The 20,052-nt window shown below is 38.9% G+C and overlaps 1 protein-coding gene across 2 annotated transcripts in view; it reads left to right on the plus strand.

Annotated features, from left to right (window-relative positions):
* The first annotated feature begins 422 nt into the window (after positions 1-422).
* Positions 423-20,052, plus strand: part of LOC137607308 (solute carrier family 66 member 2) — a 28,314-nt gene continuing 8,684 nt past the window's right edge. The window contains exons 1-4 of one of the 2 annotated variants that reach the window (XM_068332982.1): positions 423-1,147; positions 3,398-3,531; positions 5,642-5,692; positions 13,413-13,629. In XM_068332982.1, coding sequence (XP_068189083.1) covers positions 945-1,147; positions 3,398-3,531; positions 5,642-5,692; positions 13,413-13,629 — 605 coding nt within the window. In that variant the 5' untranslated portion in view covers positions 423-944. The remainder of the gene's footprint in view (positions 1,148-3,397; positions 3,532-5,641; positions 5,693-13,412; positions 13,630-20,052) is intronic. The other variant, XM_068332983.1, reaches the window with a different exon arrangement.

The raw sequence follows: 20,052 nt of genomic DNA on the forward strand, positions 1-20,052 counted from the left end.
ATTTAGTTCATGGAGCAAATTGTTTTTTGCCTTTTTTTGTAACTGATTAAATCAAGACTATCAGTAGAAATTTAGAAATAATAAAGTTTATTTTTATGCAACACAAACTGCACTAGCAAATTGGCATGGAAACAGTGGTGCAAAAATAAATTATATGATTTGTTACTTTCGCATTTTAGAAATTACTGTCAATGTAAGATCCAAAAATGTGTTTAAAATTGTTGCATGACGTTTTCTGTTTAAAAACCGTTCTAATTATCTAGTAAACTCAGAAAAACCAACGTCTGGCACTGAACTCAGACAGCTGTTTCAGGAGTGGTGTGATATATCTTAATATACAGAAGATCTTTGAACACTGACGTAGTACGTAACGTATGACGTTTACGGAAGTGTGGACTGGCGCTTAGACCGGACACACTGAACCCGGGTTACACACTGGGTGAAGTACGGTCATTTAAGGACCCTATTCGAAGAAATACTATAATACAAGTCTCAGGAAAAAGAACAGGGTTTTTAATGCTCTTTTTCAGGCACATTTTGAGTTGTTTTTCTGATTTCATTGCAGCCTTTCAAAGCAAATTCACTTAGAATCATCATAAGTGTTTAATTTGGACATTTGAAGCACAGTTGGAGCTAAAGCCGTCCTGTCTAAATCAAACTCTGTCTTCAGCGGTTGTTGTTTGTCTCGGTAGAGTCGTAACGATATTGATATCGTCGCTGTTTGAACTGTTCAAAGCTGTAAGGCTGTCTCTGAATTTCCGAGTCACTTCTTGGCTGGTGGTGGCGTGGCAGTAGCTGTTTCTATTTGTAACCCCGGTGAAGACTATGCACGAAAAACTTTCTATACTGTCAGAGTCGCTTGACGGGACCAACGGAGGAGAAACCATTGATAAAGTCAAGACTTCACTCAGCCTTTCCTGGGACTGACTGCTGTGCAGCTGAACATGGAAGATGAGGTGTTCGACCAGATCGTGGGAGTGATTAACATCCTGGTGTCGTGGATCGCGGCTGGGGCCATGGTTTTCGGTGGGGTGGTGCCCTACATCCCCCAGTACAGAGACATCCGCCGGACCCAGAACGCAGAGGGCTTCTCCACCTATGTGTGTCTGGTTCTCCTGGTTGCAAACATTCTACGGATACTCTTCAGGTATTAGATCATTTTCCTGTTCTCTCTGTTGTATGATAAAAGAGCCTACATTCAAATCTAATGCTCTTGGGCCTGTTAATTAAAGTGTACACGTTTTGAAACAAGACAGTTTTAGAATTAGTTGGGCATTCTCTGAAATTCAGTTTCACATAGCCTAAAGAACTAGTTAACTTTGTCGCGGTTGTAGTTTAATTTATTATTATTTCTGATTGCCTGATGTCTTTGAAAGAATATTATATTACGGTAGATGGCTGGCCAGTGAAGCACCAATACATTTTTAGGCAGATCTAGATACAGAGGTGAGTTCTGGATTAGATTTCCACTGTCTTTTTCTTAGAAAAATTCACAAATCATAAATAATAAGAAACCAGTAAGTTTGTAACTAAAATAAATGCAGATCCAGAAGTGAACATTTGTGAGCATTTGAACATTTCTCTACTACTACAGATGCAGTATTTGCTTTGAGGATGTTGATAGAGAAGTACAGAGAAGGCCAGACGGAGCTGCATTGTGTTTTCTTAGATCTGGATAAAGCTTATGACAGAGAGGAACTGTGGTATTATATGAGGAAGTCTGGAGTGGCAGAGAAGTATGTGAGAGCGGTGCAGGACATGTATGAGGACTGCAAGACAGTGGTGAGGTGTGCTGTAGGTGTGACAGAGGAGTTCAAGGTGGAGGTGGGACTGCATCAGGGATCAGCTCTGAGCCCCTTCTTGTTCGCTATGGTGATGGACAGGCTGACAGACGAGGTTAGACAGGAATCTCCATGGACTATGATGTCTGCAGATGATATTGTGATCTGCAGTGAGAGCAGGGAACAGGTGGAGGAGAAGCTAGAGAGGTGGAGGTTTGTCCTGGAAAGGAGAGGAATGAAGGTTAGCCGCAGTAAGACAGAGTACATGTGTATGAATGAGAGGGACCCAAGTGGAAGAGTGAGGTTACAGGGAGAAGAGATCAAGAAGGTGGAGGATTTTAAGTACTTAGGGTCAACAGTCCAGAGCAATGGAGAGTGTGGAAAAAAGGTGAAGAAGCGTGTACAGGTAGGATGGAATGGGTGGAGAAAAGTGTCAGGTGTGATGTGTGATAGAAGAGTTTCAGCTAAAATGAAAGGAAAGGTGTACAAAACTGTGGTGAGACCAGCGATGTTGTTTGGTCTAGAGACAGTGTCACTGAGGAAAAGACAGGAGACAGAGCTGGAGGTAGCAGAGATGAAGATGCTGAGGTTCTTTCTGGGAGTGACCAGGAAGGATAGGATCAGGAATGAGTACATCAGAGGGACAGCACATGTTAGAGGTTTTGGAGATAAAGTCAGAGAGGCCAGACTGAGATGGTTTGGACATGTCCAGAGGAGAGATAGTGAATATATTGGTAGACGGATGCTGAGTTTCTAACTGCCAGGCAGGAGGCCTAGAGGAAGACCAAAGAGGAGGTTTATGGATGTAGTGAAAGAGGACATGAAGGTAGTTGGTGTGAGAGAAGAGGATGCAGAAGACAGGGTTAGATGGAGGCAATTGATTCGCTGTGGTGATCCCTGAAGGGAAAAGCCGAAAGGAGGAGAAGAAGATTTTGATTTTTTTGATTTTTGCGAAAACACTTAAATCACATTCAAACATTTTGCAATTTCACATTAGATGAAGCACTAAAGTGCTTCAGAAGAAAATTTTTTGCAAAAAAACTTCAATCACATTTAGAACATTTAGAACATTTTACAATTTTTCATTAGATGAAACTTCAAAAACACTAAACACTCAAAAACACTGAGAAGAAGATTCCAAATGCTACATGTAATCAGTCAGTGTCAATAAATTACAGATGGATACAAAATATGACCAGCAGTTAAACCATGTGACTAAGTTCACTGAGTAAGAGGTGGGGCTGGATCTGATGTGTGCAGGAGGAACAGGTGGCTGCATTTTTTTAAATTCACACTTGATGATGATGAATTTAAACTAATCACGTATGAGATATGAAAAGGTGTAGCTGAATGTAAAATAATCACACATACAAAGGTACATTCTACTAGATTTGTGGTGGCAGATTCTTTGTGGGTATAAATGAGTGGTAGTGGGTGCTTTATACTGGGATGTTTTTGAAGCGTTAAACACAAGCTGCTGCAGCAAAGTACTATCATTTACAGGGCTGCTTTTACAGCAGCACAGGTACCTGCAAAGAAGCCAGCTTCCTTAGTGCCAAAGCTTTTTCTGTTTCTTTTTTACGTAGTTCATCCATTTTTCTATTTTTCTCCATCAGATTTGGCCGCTACTTTGAGACACTTCTGCTGCTGCAGAGCATCGTCATGATCACCACCATGCTCATCATGCTGAATCTGTGCACCAATGTCCGCATGGCCACTGAACTCAACACCAAAAGACGCACCTTCATAGGTCAGAAACCCTCTGCAGGGCCTCTTTGCAGTGCAAATAAAACTCATTCGATGATAATGCATTGGTTTGATTTCAGCTTCACCTCTTATGTGCGTTGAAGAGCAAGAGTGTGTGAGTGTGATTACTGGGAAAATCTGTGATAAAGATGTGTATGTGTGTGAGAGAAAGTATGAAGCCTCACCCTGCTTGACAGCAAGCAGGATGAGGCTGTCTATATGAGTCTGTGAAAGAAATGTTGTGAGTAAGTGTGAGCATGGTGTGAATAGAGTTCTTATGCTCAGAGTTCACAAGACCTCACCTTAAAAAAGATTTGAATTATCCAGTGAAATCTGTTTCCGTAATTGTTTCCAACAGTCAGATGGGAATTATCTGAATTGTTTCTTTAACAGATGATCCAAAGGTAATTTCAATAATTATCCATATGCAGGAAAAACACCCAATAATGTACATTAGTACATAAACATAAAGAGTTCTATTATTTTAAGAAATAAAGCATTACCTTTTTAAAAAGTTGATGGCTGTTTAATTTATTTTTCCAATATTAATATTAATAGCAAGCCTCTTTTGAAGATGAGAGTAGCAAGTGTAAAAATGTATTTTTATTTCTATGGTAGTTACTTAACACGTCTGTCCCAATTGTTACAATGCTGCTGAATTATTTAAGATTACAACTGCACAATCATATCTTTCATGTGTGTAAAAATAGACATGTCAAGGTTCCAACACTATCTCCATGGAGTTTTTCCACTGTTTTTGACGTTTGACTGGCACATGTTGATGGCATCATCTAGTCATCCTAATCCTGCTCTTGAGTCAAGGGTTCAGTTAGCCTTTAACACCACAACCATTTATCTCTTGTGCTATTTAGAATCGAAGAGACATTTTCGTCTTTCTTAATGAGAAATACATGTTTGTTTGTTTATTTGTGATGAGACTCCTAGAATGGTTGGATGAATCAGCTGAATGTGCAAATAATGCGTAAGCATACTTATTTTTATGAAAATTATTCATCAATTAAAATTTCCTGATCATGACAGCCGTAATATAAAACTGTTTCAGTCTGATGGTTCTGAGCTTGAAGCCTACTGCTGTTTCCAATGAACTGACACTGAGATGCTATTGTTTGCAGACTGTTCCTTTCTTTACAGTCTACACACGGAAGTGTCAGATCCTGCAGCTATACATTCAAGCTTCAGTCCACAAACAGACAAGGAGCTTTTCTCTATTGTGTTCCAGAGTCAAGTGTTTGAAACCTGTCTTACATGTTGTGTTCCATCTAGATCAAACATTAAACTCCTTTTTCAGGGTTGGTCTATTTTGAATAATGGATCCTAATCTTTTTAGGCCCAGTGTGAGAGGAGAAAGTAAAGAGCAACAGATTAAAACAGTCTGTGAGGCAGTAGAACATACATCAAAACTGAGAGGAAATGTCCACAGATGACGCAATGGGGGCCGCACTCCCAATGCACCAGGGCATTTGCCGGTGGCCACAAGATTGATTCCTGACCCTGTCCCTTTGATTTTGCCCCTTATTCCCTTTTTTTCCTCACAACAAATCTTCAGTTGTCTTACAAATTGAAGAGACAAAAATGCCCCCACCCACCCCCCAGAAAAAAAAATTAAGAGGAAAACAGACTAGGTTCTAGGTTCTGCGGTTTTTTTAACCGTCAAAGATACATCTACAGGTCAGGCTTTGTTTAGCTTAAAACTGAGACTGTTGGAAAAGAGCCTGAATATCTGTATCAGCATAACATTAAATGGTCAAATGTTTAAGATATATGATGCAAAGAAAAGTACTCTGTAGACTGACAAAAACCTATCCTTGTCACTCACCAGAGGTGGGTGGTGGTGTCTGCAGAATCTTTTTCTTCTGTATTTTGTCAGTTTGTGTGTTTGGGGCGTTTGCAGAAAACAGCAGATTTGTCCTTTCAGGCGTGAATATATCAATGTTACATTACATAAAGGCTTAAATGATAGTTTTGGGATTTTGCCACAAAGTCATGTCCTGCTTGAGCAGCCTGTGCATCACATTTGGCTTTGCTGAAAAGCAAAGGAAATCAAGCTCTTTCTTCTTTCCCTTCCTTTACTTGTTTTGTTATTTTGTCTGTAGCAACAGACAGTAAGGACGAGGAAATCCGAATCCCAAACAGGATCTTTCTGGGTATGTACTGAACTTACTGCCACCAGACATCAGCTGTAGTCCATCTGCATCTTCATCTCCTCATCTTGTGCATGACAACCCAGAGTGTCTCTCTACTAACAGCACCAAGCATGAGCCCATTCCATCAGCACATAGTCTTGTTGTTGCATTAACATGTGATTCATGGAGCCTTTATCATGTGTATAATGTGGCTGTGAGTCTTTGCTTGCATGTTACACATCATAACCTGAATACAAATAGATTGTGTGACTGAAAATCCTGTGTGATTTTGGCTTTTATTGTTTGTCCTTACATGTTTTTTATCATATGAAATAAGAAGCTGCAATATTCTGAACTCACATGGACTACAAATTTACAACAATCTAACTGTTTTCGTAGCAGGTTTTACCTAATTATTAGAGCCCTCTGTGTGACTGTCATCATGTTTAGCTTTGAAGCATGACTTTAAAACTCTAATATTTCTTGCAAAACATTTCACACACAGCTACCAAGAAATAAATTGGTTGCTTTTGCTTTTTAGGAACAATATTTTTTGTTGTTGTTTCCATGTTTACCAATGGATTTTGGCTCATTGTATAATTCTGGATCCATCTCAGATGAAGTTTTCAGAAGTCTAACTAAAATGCATGCACTGGAGAAGTGCCTTTTGTTGTTTTGGGAGCATTAAGCATTTTTTAATCATTTTCTTCGATATATATTTTACAAAAATTCTAATTGAGAGGGGCTGAACTTTTTTTTTTGTCCTTCTTTGTTGAAAGACAAATTTCAAACCCATCTGTTTTAAAGTTATTGCTTTATGATGACATATTCATTCCTGTGTTTTATGACTCTCCATGACTTATGGCAGTGTTTTATGCAGTGTCAAATGCTAATGAAATTTAATTCGTTTCCGCAGCTTTGTCGCAAATCCTTCTTTGAAATCCACTTGGTTTCTGTACTCAGTCCTTTTATGATGAAAGTGCCAGATGCTACTCAACAGGAGAAACAGACACATGAGCTCAACTACTATATTATATAAATATTGGATGATCAAAAACAGAAGATTAATAGTATTATGATCAAGTCCACACTAACAAACTACTGGAGCTGTGCACCTTTCATTATTTCTATTACTATACATGGTTGCAGGCTTTCCTCATGGTTATACTGGAAAAGTGGCAAATTAAGTTGAGCTATTGAATTTGGCAAAGATGCGCTTTTACTGTAAACTGTCAGTTTATAAGGAAATGTTGTTCTTGGTTTGGACACTAGATAGCAGTAGGAGACTATTTGTATGGTTGGAGGAGCGCCTTTGTCATGAAATATATCCTCCTCCTGGGACTGATTAATGCACACTAGATGGTTTGGTATTTAAACTGATGTTTCAATCATTTAAAGAAAGTGAACAGAAGAAAGGTGGAACCTGTTGGATGTTTGCTTTTCTGCTGATGATCATCTTACATTGGCAGTTTTTCCCCACATGTTGACACCGACTTTTGCAGCACCAGTGGTTTGAGCCCCTAGGAGGGGTCATCAGTTCACCAAGCATAATCACCAGTGACAGAAAACCAGCGTCTCTGCTTTCGCACATTGATCGGCTGGAAGAAAAGTAATTCTTAACCATGTTGTAGTTTCAGGGTCCACATGGATGAGGGAGACATTAAAATAGTTGAGTGGAACAGAAAAGACATTTGTCATGATTTATCACGTAGAGGTCTAGAGCGTGTGAGGCTGACGTCAGATCTGATCCATCAGTGGAAAAGGAAGTTCTAAGCAGCAAACAGTGTAAAATATGGAACCCTGCTGCTGTCAGTGTGGTTCCATCAGGTGGTACAGCTTCAAAGTGTGAGGCACTCAGCCATATTGTTCTTTATAAAAATTGCAGGGCCTGGGGGGGCAGGCCATCTTCTATTGGTTCCTGCAAAATTGTTTACTTCATGTCCTTTCAGCTGGTGTTATGGTACCGTACTTACTGTAATTGCCTCATTGCAGCACAGTGTCATCATCACAATAAGCAATTCCGTCAAACAGCTGGACATTTGTACTTCTAAAACAAAGGCACTTTAAAAGCAGTTCCATATGAAGGTCTGATGAGGTGGCATGAACGGCTGTGAGCATTACATATATGAAGACTGTATGTTGCTTTGTTTATGATGTGATGTAACTTCAGAGAACTACAATGACACAACCAGCCACATCTGTGCTGCACATAGCAATGCTTGTAGTTGGTGTCATTTTACTTTTCAGATGAGAGAAATCCTGGTGTAATAGCAGCTCAGTGGGATTTATATGGAAAACTGCCTGCTGCTATCCTTTAAGAAGATTAAAAGATCAGATCATCTGGCTGTGTCAGGATCCAGAAGGCTGGCAATCACTCAGGTGGAGGTAAAATGGTTTGAAAGGAGAAAGTTAGAAGAAATAAGTTGACAGTGACTCTTCAGGAAAGTCTGACTTTGTCTAAGGCGAGTTTTAAGAAAACTTTGATGTACAGTAAGTCGTTCTGCAGACCTGAGAGAGTAAAGCCAGATTACATTTTACAAATTCTCCAGTGGTGTAAAAATGAAATTGTGTCAGCAAGCGAGCCATCAAAACAGGATTGAAAGCATGTGCCATAAACGGTTGGATGCCTGTGGCTTCGGACTCCTGGGTAGCTTGTTCCTGAGAGGCAGCCACTCTCGTCTGTCACAACCGCCTTCCCTTTCAGTTTCAGCTTAGTTTAATCTTAAAACATTTTGATAAATTGTGTACTGTGGTCTGAAGAATGTGGGACGGAGCATAGAGGAGAGTACATTTAATTAGAGGGGAAATGCTCACCATTGTGCCTACAGTCAATTTAGAGTCCCCAGGTAACATCTAAGTTCTTTGCTTTCACGACGGAACCTGGAAGAAAATGACGCAGGCAACCTAACCATCATTTAGCGTTATGTTACATTACTGAATATACCACTTTCTGTTTTTGTGTGAAGATGATGTGATTATTTAGAAACTCTTCTGGCGTGTTGAACCGTCACAGATCCTTCTCCATGGTCCTTTTATACACAGCGCTCACACAGGAGTGCAGCAATAAATTTGCTTCTGTACACCAGAAGCATTATGCTACTCTACGTGCGAAACCATTTTCTTTTACAACAGAACACTAAATATTTTGTTGTGGAATTCAAACGTAGAAATTTATTTCTTTATACCAAAACAACTTCCTCCATTTCCCTTCCTGGATGGCTTGACTATAGTCTGAATATGAAAGTTCATTTTGGATACAATGGCTGTTTTATTGGAATGGGAACTACATATTGTAAAAAGAAAAAAAAGGAAAATAAAGTTTCCTGAATCAGTTGCAAATTGCTCAAAAAACAAGTCAAAGTATTTTCTAAAATGTGCAGTTACCTTCATTATGTCACAACAATTGATTGGCAGCGTTCTACAGAGCTATTGGCTTCACTCTGTTACAGACGTTCAAGGCAGAGCAACACATTGACATTTCTTTCTAATGGTTGCTCATGGCTCTTTCTGGGCCTTTGGACATATGTACTTTTAGCTTCGTTTGGTTTTTCAACTCCGGATCATTCACCCTGTCCTGGGATCCAAGAAGCTCAGTTATACTCTCCCCGGGCCAGATCCAGACAAAACTGTACTTTTATAGAACACGTGTAGCAAAAAGACAGCTCTCTGTCCTTCGGGTAAAAGCCTGTTGGTTACCTGTTTCCTGTTAAAATTTAAATAGAGAAGCTTGTTGAAATTTAAAGTTAACTTTCCCAGCCTGTTATTACGGCCTTTTCACAATAACATTCCTACCTCTCCCGTGGGTGCATTTGAGTGACAGTAAGTCATTATTTCAGTCACATATAGACATTTCTGGGGCTTTGCAGGGAACGGTTTGTACACAAGCGACTGAAATTTCTGATTCCAACTGTGCCTTCCTACACATACACCACAGCTCTGTAGGACTTCAAACTGAGCTGCACAACAACAAGCTGTTTGGCCACCTCAGGATTTGTGCAGCTCCAGCCTGTTCCCACACATTGCTGCAGCAGTTGCCACACTGCACAGGGATTAGAGGTGGAGGAGAATGCCCCAGGGTACAAAAGAGACACAGCAAGAGAGGGTATATGGATGGTACAGTATAGCAGTGGTATATGCCTCTGATAGAAAGAGATCTGTTTCTTTTTCTATGTACAGTTACTGCAACTCGGGGTGCAGAGCAGGAGAAGGCCTCATGCATAAACTGAGGTATCAGAAAGAGATCGCTTTAGCACCAGCAAACAAGAGATCTGCACAAATAATTGAATGACATGTCTCAATCGCAAACTCTTTTGACAGAGTTGTTCATCAAGAAGAGGTTCCGCGCATTGTGGAGTTCTCTGTCACCAAATTAAGTTTTGTGATGAAAAAAATGTCTTTAATTTACCCAAACACTAAACTTGAGGCGTTATCTCTCCTCCTACACTCTCTGGCAACAAAAATAAAGGACGTCTGTTTGGAAATCTTTCTTCCTCAATCATTAGTGTCATTATGATTGAATGCTTTGATATTGGCCAATTTTAGAATTAATAAAAGGCATATTTCAAAAAGTTTTAGGTCATGTCTTGTGAAATAAGACATTCAAAAATTTATGTCAATAAGTAATGTCAAGCACTTTTTAAGAAATGTTTTTGAGGCACGAGTATAATGTGATATTTTAGTAGATGATGTTGAGGGGTGAGGGAATGTGGACCTCATTTGGGTTTAAATCTGAAACGAGATGCCACTAAATCTCACACACATTGACTTACAACCAATGAATCCCAAAATGATTTTAGACCTTGCAGTCTAGCTAATGTTAAATGGAGTAGAATAGAATTTGTGTTCTGCATCCTAGCAGATTGCTAAGCTGTGTGTGCGTAACCGTAACTGGAGGAGGACATCATCAGGATGGAGCTCAGACAACCTCAGCCCTGCCTAGAAAACAGAATGGGCAACAATGAAAAAAATCCAGCTGTCATTGGGAAGTCCATCTTTTTGCTGGCAATATGAATCAAGCTCTAGCTGGTTCTCGTAGATGTAAAATACATTACAAAAAACAATTTTGAGACAACTAGCATTCATGATCTCTTTTGCATTTGATCAAATCTGCTGCTATTGAGCTGAGTTTTGGGGGATTTTAAGCTATTGAACATCCAACTGTCCATGCATCTGTTGCTGTAGCTGTGTAGGGTAGTGGGGGTACAGGAGCCGATCCCAGCTGACACTAGACAGGAGGCAGGATCGATTTATACACTGCATGAGCCAAAAGAGACCCCATTCACACTCACATTCACACCTACAGGTAATTTAAAGCAAGTAGAATTATCCTTTTAACAAATGTGTTAAATCTAATAAAACTAATTTGTTAACTGTGTAACACCGTTTTTTATTTAGCTCTGGTTTGTCCTCCAGAAGTCTGCTTAGACGTTACGTCCTGTTAGCCAGCTGGCACTGTGAGTGTTTGCACGACTGCTGTCAATGACTAATTTGTGCTTGTTATTGGATCTCAGGTCTATCATCACCCAGAGCCTTTCATCACATGTTTCATCATATGTTTGGTGTTGCATTAAACCTCAAGTTGTGCATGCTTTTAGCTGCTGGATTGCTGATGAGTGTTGCTCTTTTGCCCCTGAATGCTCACGTGTGTGTTTGGCTGTTATCAGGCAGTGTCAGTACGGTGCTACTGTAGTTGGCCTATAGTCACACGCCTCTGGCTCTGCTTCCAACAGGTTTCACAGCCACACAGCAAATCCACACCCACAGTACCAACAGAATAACACACCGCTCGACACGACAGCTAACCACTCTCAAAGGATATATTTGTTGTTGGACGAAAAAAAAGAATAAACTACACCTTATGCAGAACTATGTGTTGTTGTTTTTGTTCTTCTTAATTGTGAGGTCTTGTTGGGATACCTTTTGTTGTGTGGAGGGTGCAGCAGGCTGACAGAAGGTGGTGACCTGGTCTGAAGTGATCTGTGACATTTATTACATTACATTTGTTTTCATTGTGAGAAGAAAGAACTGGTATGGTGCAGCGATGTAAAACCAGGTTACCGTGTTTGCTAAAGTGCCTTCCATGCATATTCATGTGGCTCCATCTAAATGTCAGAATCAGTGACTCTAGTGACTTTAAACCGGAATGTCATTAAAGCATGTAAAAAAAATCTGGTCAATTTTAAAAATAGCTGGTGTGCTTAGTTGAGCGTGACATTTTGTGAAGCTGCTGTACGGTCCCTTTGTTGGAAGCTCAAGTAGGCGTCAGCACTCGGCCTCTTAGAGTCCACACACATAGCTTTTAGATGAAGACACTCCACACTTAAGCATGATTAAAGAAATGGGCTATATTGCATTTGAGACTTATAGAAATCCTTTTTTTGCTCTCAGCCATGATTAGATTTTTATGATAAACTCTTGATGTCCTCTGCTCACACATTAAACTAGCGGCTAAATGAATCTTGTTTTTCCTCGACCCATAGAGGCACTGTCTTTATGAAATTAGATGTTAAGATGTCCTTGATTATTGGACTCCCTCCTCTCATCTGCTATAGTTAAAGTAGAATCTAGGGCGCTTTGCAGCCTTGAGAATATAATCAAAATGTGATTAGTATTGGCTCTGTTGCTTATTAGAGGAAACTAGTATTGTTGTCCTCAGAGTCATTTCCTCAGAAGTACACAATAGGTGTTGGGGCAGAAAACTGCTGTAAATCATTCAGCAGCATCTTATATATAAAGGTTATATATATTTATACCACTGTGTGGAAAAGCGTAATGACCTTGGCCAGCAGTAACACTCCTTCTCGGCCTTTCTCCACCTCGTCGAACAGAGATTTCTCTCCTCAACAACTTGAAGTAAAAAGCTTCTGTTTTTGTGAGAAGCTCGATGGGAACAAGCCCAAATGGACGTGTTGCTAAAGAAGTCTATTTGTGACTGTGACAAACAAGATGTTAGATTGCAGGAGTCATGTGAAAATTCACTGCTCAAGTGTAAAGTTTTCACAATAATACAGTTTTGGCTTTGCGTTATTTACAACATACTGCTCGGAGAAGTTCATCTTGCCAACATTTACCGTTCACATTACTGTTTAAACATGAGAGAAAGCTAAAAAATGTCAGCTACATTTGGAAGAGCATTTATGCTTTTTTTCTCACTTTCCATAACTTTGCCTTCCTCATCATACAAGCAAAATAGAAATTCACTGACTTTAGTGATTGTGATGACCTGAAGTAGGAGGAGATCACAGGAGTTATTTTTTCTTAAACAACGACTCCTCTTGTTTTATTATTAGGTGAGGATTCCTTTTGTGTTCATTATCCAGATGATTTTTAACCGGAACTGAATTAGCCACATATTTTTAAAACCAACAACAAAGCAGTGGTGAATTGAATAAAGCAGATCCACTTCATAAATCAGTGCCTCTTGGTATGTAAAATGAGAAAACAGCTCATTTTGAAACACACAGCATCGCTACCTTGTGTATTTTTTCTCTTGCTTTTCTGATGCAATGAATGTTTCATCATCTTGGGGACACCAGCTCGTATTTGTTTCTCCCCAGAATTCATATCGAAATGAAACACTTTCAGTGTGATGTGTGTGAAAAAGAAATAATGTTCCTGTTACTGTGCTGTATTGACCAGATGGTTCAGAACTCTTCTCTCCTGAAGCAGATAGTATTTAAAAAAAAAGAACAGGAAACTTTCTGTGAACTCATTCTTGTTTATCCGTGTTATGCACCCGTAGATTTTGACTGGAACCACTTCTGGTCGTGGAGTCACTTTGTGGACTACCTCCAGTGCGTGCTGGCCTTCACACTGGTGGCGGCCTACATCACCTACCTCCTCCTGGATTCTGCCGTGTTTGTGGAGACCTTGGGCTTCCTGGCTGTCTTCACAGAAGCAATGCTGGGCACACCACAGCTTCACTGCAATTATCAGAACAAGTCCACAGAGGGCATGAGGTAAATCATGGGAAATCCTTTATTTCAACACAATGGGATTTCGGGGTGTATTTTTTGTTTTTGTTTTGTTTTGTTTTGTTTTGTTTTTAAGAGACCTCAAAAGTGACCGAAGACTTTGGGTAGGTCTATAGAGAGAAAAATCTAGAATGCCGAGTCAGACTTACCAACACAAGGATTTTATAGCCAAACTAAAACAAACGTAAAATCTGTTGACTTCTTTGTGTGTGAGTCAAGTTTTTTCACATCCAAAGGACGTTTCAATGTTAGTTTCACAGAGAAGATCTGAAACTCTGAGCGATTAGGTGTGTGCTGGAATAGACTCTAACCTAGCAGGACGGTGAATACTAGAATTCTCATGGGTAAAGGCAAAAACATCAATGTTTGGTGTGTGTCCCTTCAATGTTAAGAAAAACTTTAAATCACAAGTACATGAAAGGTGACTTGTTGAGCTCAGCGGGTCGAACGTGTGCCTTATGTTTTGAAACTTGATTCTACCACGAACATTTGCTGCATCTCTCCTGTCTTCTCTTCAGGTGTTCTTTTTGTGTAATAAAGATAAAATACCCAAATTATAGCCTAAAAAAAAGAGTGACCCCTATTCCAGTCTATTTTTACGTCATGTCACTCGTTGTTATTGGTTGTTTTGTAGACAGGGCTCCTCACAGCATTATATCAGAATAAAGCTACATAGATCTCCAGGCCTCCATTGAAGAGATGTTACAATGTGGAGACACATCTTTTTTTTAAGGGGATCACAGAATCGTGCCTTAAGGGAAACCCTTCTCTATTCCATCTTTGTTTATTTAAAGTGAACAAATCAGTGTTGGCATTACATCGCTCCATTACAGTATAAGAAAAGAGGCATCAAATAGGGGCATCTTTGAAAGTGCTCAGTCAACAACATTTTATTATTCTGTTGTATTACAGTCAATCTTGTCCTCTCCACTGTCAACCTCATCTTCTTCAGTAGCAGTCTCTACTGTGGGGTTTTAATCCCACAGTCGTTACTAACACTCAAAGTGTTCTGTCCTGCCAACTCGCTGCCTCACACTGTTTATACAGATGTCGATTCAGCACTGTTGGAAAAACAGTGACCAAGCATTACCTATCTAAAATGCTTACAGAGAACTGTGAAGTGCAATAAGGGTACAACACTCTTGCCTTGAACAGGCTGGATAAAGGCACTCTTGAGTGCTTTAAGATTGTTGACTATCCCTCTTCATCCTCAGCTCTTTTGGGCTTTGTAGACTGTCTGATGGCAATCATTAATACTTTAATTACAATGTCTTTATCCTGATGAGTATTTTTTATTTATTTATGGGCACCACTTCCACCAAAGACTGCTCCAAGGATGTATTCCTGTGGTACACACTTCTGACCCCCAAGATTATGTTGTATTGCATAGAATCATTAATACTATCAATAGCTGTCAAGTTTGATGTAAGGATGGGGGTTGCTGACAAGGATTATTAGAATTACTATGATAACATGAATTAGCTCGCTGAAGTTTCTCTGGAAATCAATTTGGTAATGAGCCATTCTGTCTTGCAGTACTCATCATTCTGACAATGTTGATTTGTCTCCAGTCACAATTGCAATTAAAGGCCTTAATGTAGAAATAGATTTTTCAAAGCGTATGCAATTTCAAAATCAATTTTACTACTTTTCGGATCCAGTGGTTCACTTCTTTAACTGTATAGCTTTTCTGAACACCCAAAGAGCCCAGCAGCACCAGACGATCAAAAACAGACCTGCAAAAAAGAGAACTGAGGTTGGATTACAGTAACTGAAAGATGAAGCTGTTCATGTATGTATTCAAAGAGCTGTGAGATAGAGACGGAACACAGTCTTGATATAAAGCTTTGTCTCAGTGTGTGTCCAGCCTCGGAGCAGTGTGCATCTCCCCCACCCCCATCCAGTTGACTTTCTGCTGCAGACAGATAACACAACTCCAGCAGGGCTGCTTGTCCGTTTAACTGGCCATGGCAGCTCTCACACTGGGCTTTACCCTCCCATCCCCATGCTTTATTTATTTTTCATCCTTTTTGTCTATACCATCAGTGTTCACCAAGCAGAGTTACCCTTATTTACGTTCTTATTGCTATTTCTGGTGGATTTCAGAATTCTTCTTGGGGTTAGCTAACATGAGAGACATTAAGATCAAACTCACATTTTTGTTAAAATGCTTTCAATCGGGGCTGATTCAGTCTGAATTATTTGTTTTGGAAAATTACCAGATTCTCTCTGCCACATCGGTCTCTGACTTGACGCTTGTCAAGATCCTTGCCTCAGTCACATGACTCCCTTTTTAAAGATAGATAGATATATACCTAATTAATCCCGGAGGAAATTGCACATATCCACTGCTCAGGCACACATAATGAATAAATACTGGGTAAAAACCAGGGGGGGGGGGGGAAGGAGGGGCTCTCCGGCAGGTAATGCAGAATACATAAATTGAAACTCCAAGGAACAAAATATAAATATTGACTCGATATTACAAGAATGCTCATAATACACCAACATTTGATTCATGTTTATTATTATATTTGGGGGGGGAAAAACAGCTTTTATACTGGTTAAATTTTATTTTGTTGTATTTACCCGCTACATTTGAAAGTCCAGTTTGTGAGAATATTGTCTGACATTAAACAATAACAGATAGATAATATACTGTATATTCAAGTATCTTTAGAACAACAAAGATTTAATGTGCAAAAAATTAAGAAGAGAAGAAAGAAACACACTATAATTCTTGAATTCTTACCGTGAACTGGTTTGGTTTGTGACAATCATAACGTTTGTGGAACATTTTTCTTTTTTTTCTTTTTTTATTTGACAATGGCATTTTTCAAAAATAATTTGGTTTTATTTAGAAATGCAAGTAATCAAAATGAAATGATAATAATTTATAGTCTGTGTAAAAATGTTAATGTGACATATAGTTCTGTCACAGTTATTACATAATCCTCTCAGTGGGATTACCTTAAATCCAGGCTATTGAGCACACAAGAATATAAACCGCACCAACTAAAAAAATTGTACATATGTAGGCGACACTTCTGTATAAGCCGCAGGTGTCAAGATATAACATGAAAAACTGACACAGAAAGATGGTACATAGATTTTGTAAAAAAAAGTTTGGTTTTAAATTTTTTTCAAACAGTGCCATTAATTTGGCACCAAGACAAAGCTGCTGTCTCAGATGTTTTGCAGACATTTCATCAATGCCAAGCTGAAGGCCGTTAGCCAGTAAAAATCTACAGATTAGCAGCATCTTTGTTTAAACTGCAGGTTTCAAAGTGTGTGGAAAAAGTAACAGTTTATATGCCAGAATTTACAGTATTTGAAGGAGCTATATTTAATTTGAATAATAGTTTCACTTGCATTTATCTGTATGAAAGCAACTAGACGAAAAAGAAATGTCACATAGCTTTTGCCAATTTCCACATTGTCTTTCATGTTTCCCTGGCGTTTGATGAGGACTCCATCTGGCGTCAAATGTTCTACTTTGAGAGGAGCAGTGAATTTGCTTTTACCTCTACCAACTTTTTTAAAAAAAATCTCTTCAGGGCTTTTTTGAAGATTATTAATGTGAACATTATGGTTAATTTAGTGGCAAGATCAAAATCCACAGCGGCAATGTTCAAACATTTTGGTTTTCATAGGATGTGATGTTTGAAACTTGGAACAAGAAGTTGCCGTCTCAATCCTTCATCTGAAAACCCTAACCCAGACACTTCACTGAACACAGACAGACTACTGCAGGTCCATCCTGCTTTACTGAAGCATTGTGACAAGATCCTAAATATGAGAGTAAAATCCCAGAAAGTGTCTTTTCATTGGACGATTGTGTCATTAAACTGTCACAAGACACTTTAACATGAGATAAAATAGAAGTTAATTAAAAAATTGCAATCACTTGTGTGACAGTTGACAAATTTTGTGATTGCAGTGAGTACGGAATGAAGTTTTTATCTTAAGAATTTTGCATTCTGAAACTAAATGGAAATGAATAATAAAAACAATAAAATCATATATCATTTAAATTAAAACTAACTATTATTTAAATTTAAATAATAATGGGATGGTTGGAAAAACAATCAACCAAAGGTGTTGTTTTACTCTGCAACATATTCTGCCATCCGTCGGGTGGTGCGCACATGAATCTGCTGCTGAAAGCTGAGGACAAGTTCTGTTTATTGTTGGTGTCCATTCCTCCCTCTGTGCAAAACCTGTTGAGTCTGGCAGGCTGTTGCTAGGCTACTTTAAGCACTAAGCACTCACTCAAGGCTGTGTGTGTGTGTGTGTGTGTCTGTGTGCCTGTCCTCACAGATGGGAGCGAACGGAAGCTGTTGGGTGCGCGTTTGGCCACGTTGAACTTATTTGGTGATTTAATTATTCTTTGTGTGAAAGAATAACCGCACACATATATTTTGCAACGACAAAAACAAGCAGACAGATGAAGTAAAGCAGAATGCCCTTTCTTTTAAATAATCATATCCCATGCAGCACGCCCGTGTGGAAAAATGTCACGCTGACTTCCTCCCCAGTTAGAATGTCCCCCACTCCAACTGGCATAACAAGTATCATCCTACTTGCGCAACTTGTACACTCACAAAGCCTCTCCACCTTATCAGCTCTCCCAAGTAGGGGATGTAGTCGGAGCAGGGAGAAGTTGACAGTCGAATGAGTCACACTGGGTGTCCTCGCCATATACACTGACACGACACCTTGACACGCTGTCGGCATTAGCAAAGCAGTTCCTAACTATGAAATATGGATGGACTTCTGTGAAGGCAGTGTTTGTCTCTTGGAGGCACAGTAGATGATATGTGGTTTTGTATGACGGTAATTCAGCCTGGACATAATGTGGACTGTTAACCTCAGAGACTGTTTGAAACTCACAACTGCTCTGTGAACATGACTTGACTACCATTGTTGGAATTTTCCATTAATGCCACACATACATGGCATCATGGTAATGGTAAGAAGAACTGCTGATTGTAATGACAGCAGTGACAGATTAACCAGTGGAAATTCTTTATAAAAACAGTGGATTGATCATTACATACAGAGGTAGACAAAAACCAAGTCGATAGGTTTCTGTCCCGGGATCATCTTCTTCTTTTTTTTTATTGTAAAAAACGTCTGATGAAAAACAGCCAATTAATTATATTTTGTCAATGGTAAGCCGAAGCATACTTTTATCTAACAGAGCTCCACAGAGTAATATATTTTGTTAACATTCGCTAAACTAATATTAGTAAGCTAGTTAATCAAATGTTTTAGTATGTTTACTATGTACAAGACAGAAAAAATGTTTAATATTGATAATTTAAATCAATCGTTAGCATTTTGGATTATTCAGCAAAAACATATGATAAAAGTACATATTCTCTCATTATAGGTCAATATGACTACTGAGCTTCCTCATGCTGTGAATGTTTTTAAAACATGTAAATATGTTATATACTTTTCCTGGTTACCAGCCTGCAGTTACCTGTATGCATGATTTATGAGTTAAACATTCAAAAAAATCAATCAAAATCAAAAGTTTCTTATATAAGTGAGGAAACCTTAACTCCAAAAATGCTACATTTTTTGACATATTGTACAAACTCAATAAATTCACAATGACTGTAAATATTTTTTAATCCAAATGCAGTCAGTAAAGGTACAGGGACAAAATGTTTAATAATAAACTGATGAGTCAAATGTTAATTCTGAATTTGATGTGTGCAACACATTGTTAAAATGTTAGGACCTTGTCATAATGTGGCAGCATGTACTAGAGTGTAAAAAAACAGCTGTTTAAGTTTTGAAAGTAGATTTCTGTTTTGTTCTTATTGATATATGACTTAATTTAAATCATTCTCTCATACCATCACAGATGCTGGCTGGTAATAATCTGGATGGTTCATTTACTATTCAGCTTTGAAGACACCATTCAAAAAACTATTTGAAATATAGAATCATCAGACCAATGAAAGCTTTTCCACTTTAAAAGTAGTCCATCTAGATCAATCAATCAATCAACCTTTATTTGTATAGCGATGAGCTCTGGCCCTTAGAAGGTCAGGCGATACTTGAATTTGTCGAAGCACAGACAAGTTGTGTTTAGCTAGAACAGCGTTTCCAAGGGGATTCCAATCCTAGAATCATGTTGGGTTTTTTAAAAAGTGCCATAAGAGGGATCAAAGGTCATGTCCATTCACAGTTTCTTTTTAGCCCAACCCCTAGATGCAAAAAATTCCCCTTATTCCCTGAATTATCCCATAATATTACAAACTGCAGACAGTGAATATCTTTCTCAAGTGATGCATTTCTTTATGTATTTCCCTGGTATAAACAGCTTTTGGATGACGCCTCAAAATTTTTGGTACATGTTGCTGGAATAAAAATATTATTTTAGATATTGAG

Source organism: Antennarius striatus, chromosome 14 (genome assembly GCF_040054535.1).
Source record: "Antennarius striatus isolate MH-2024 chromosome 14, ASM4005453v1, whole genome shotgun sequence".
In the NCBI taxonomy this organism is placed as follows: Eukaryota; Metazoa; Chordata; class Actinopteri; order Lophiiformes; family Antennariidae; genus Antennarius; species Antennarius striatus.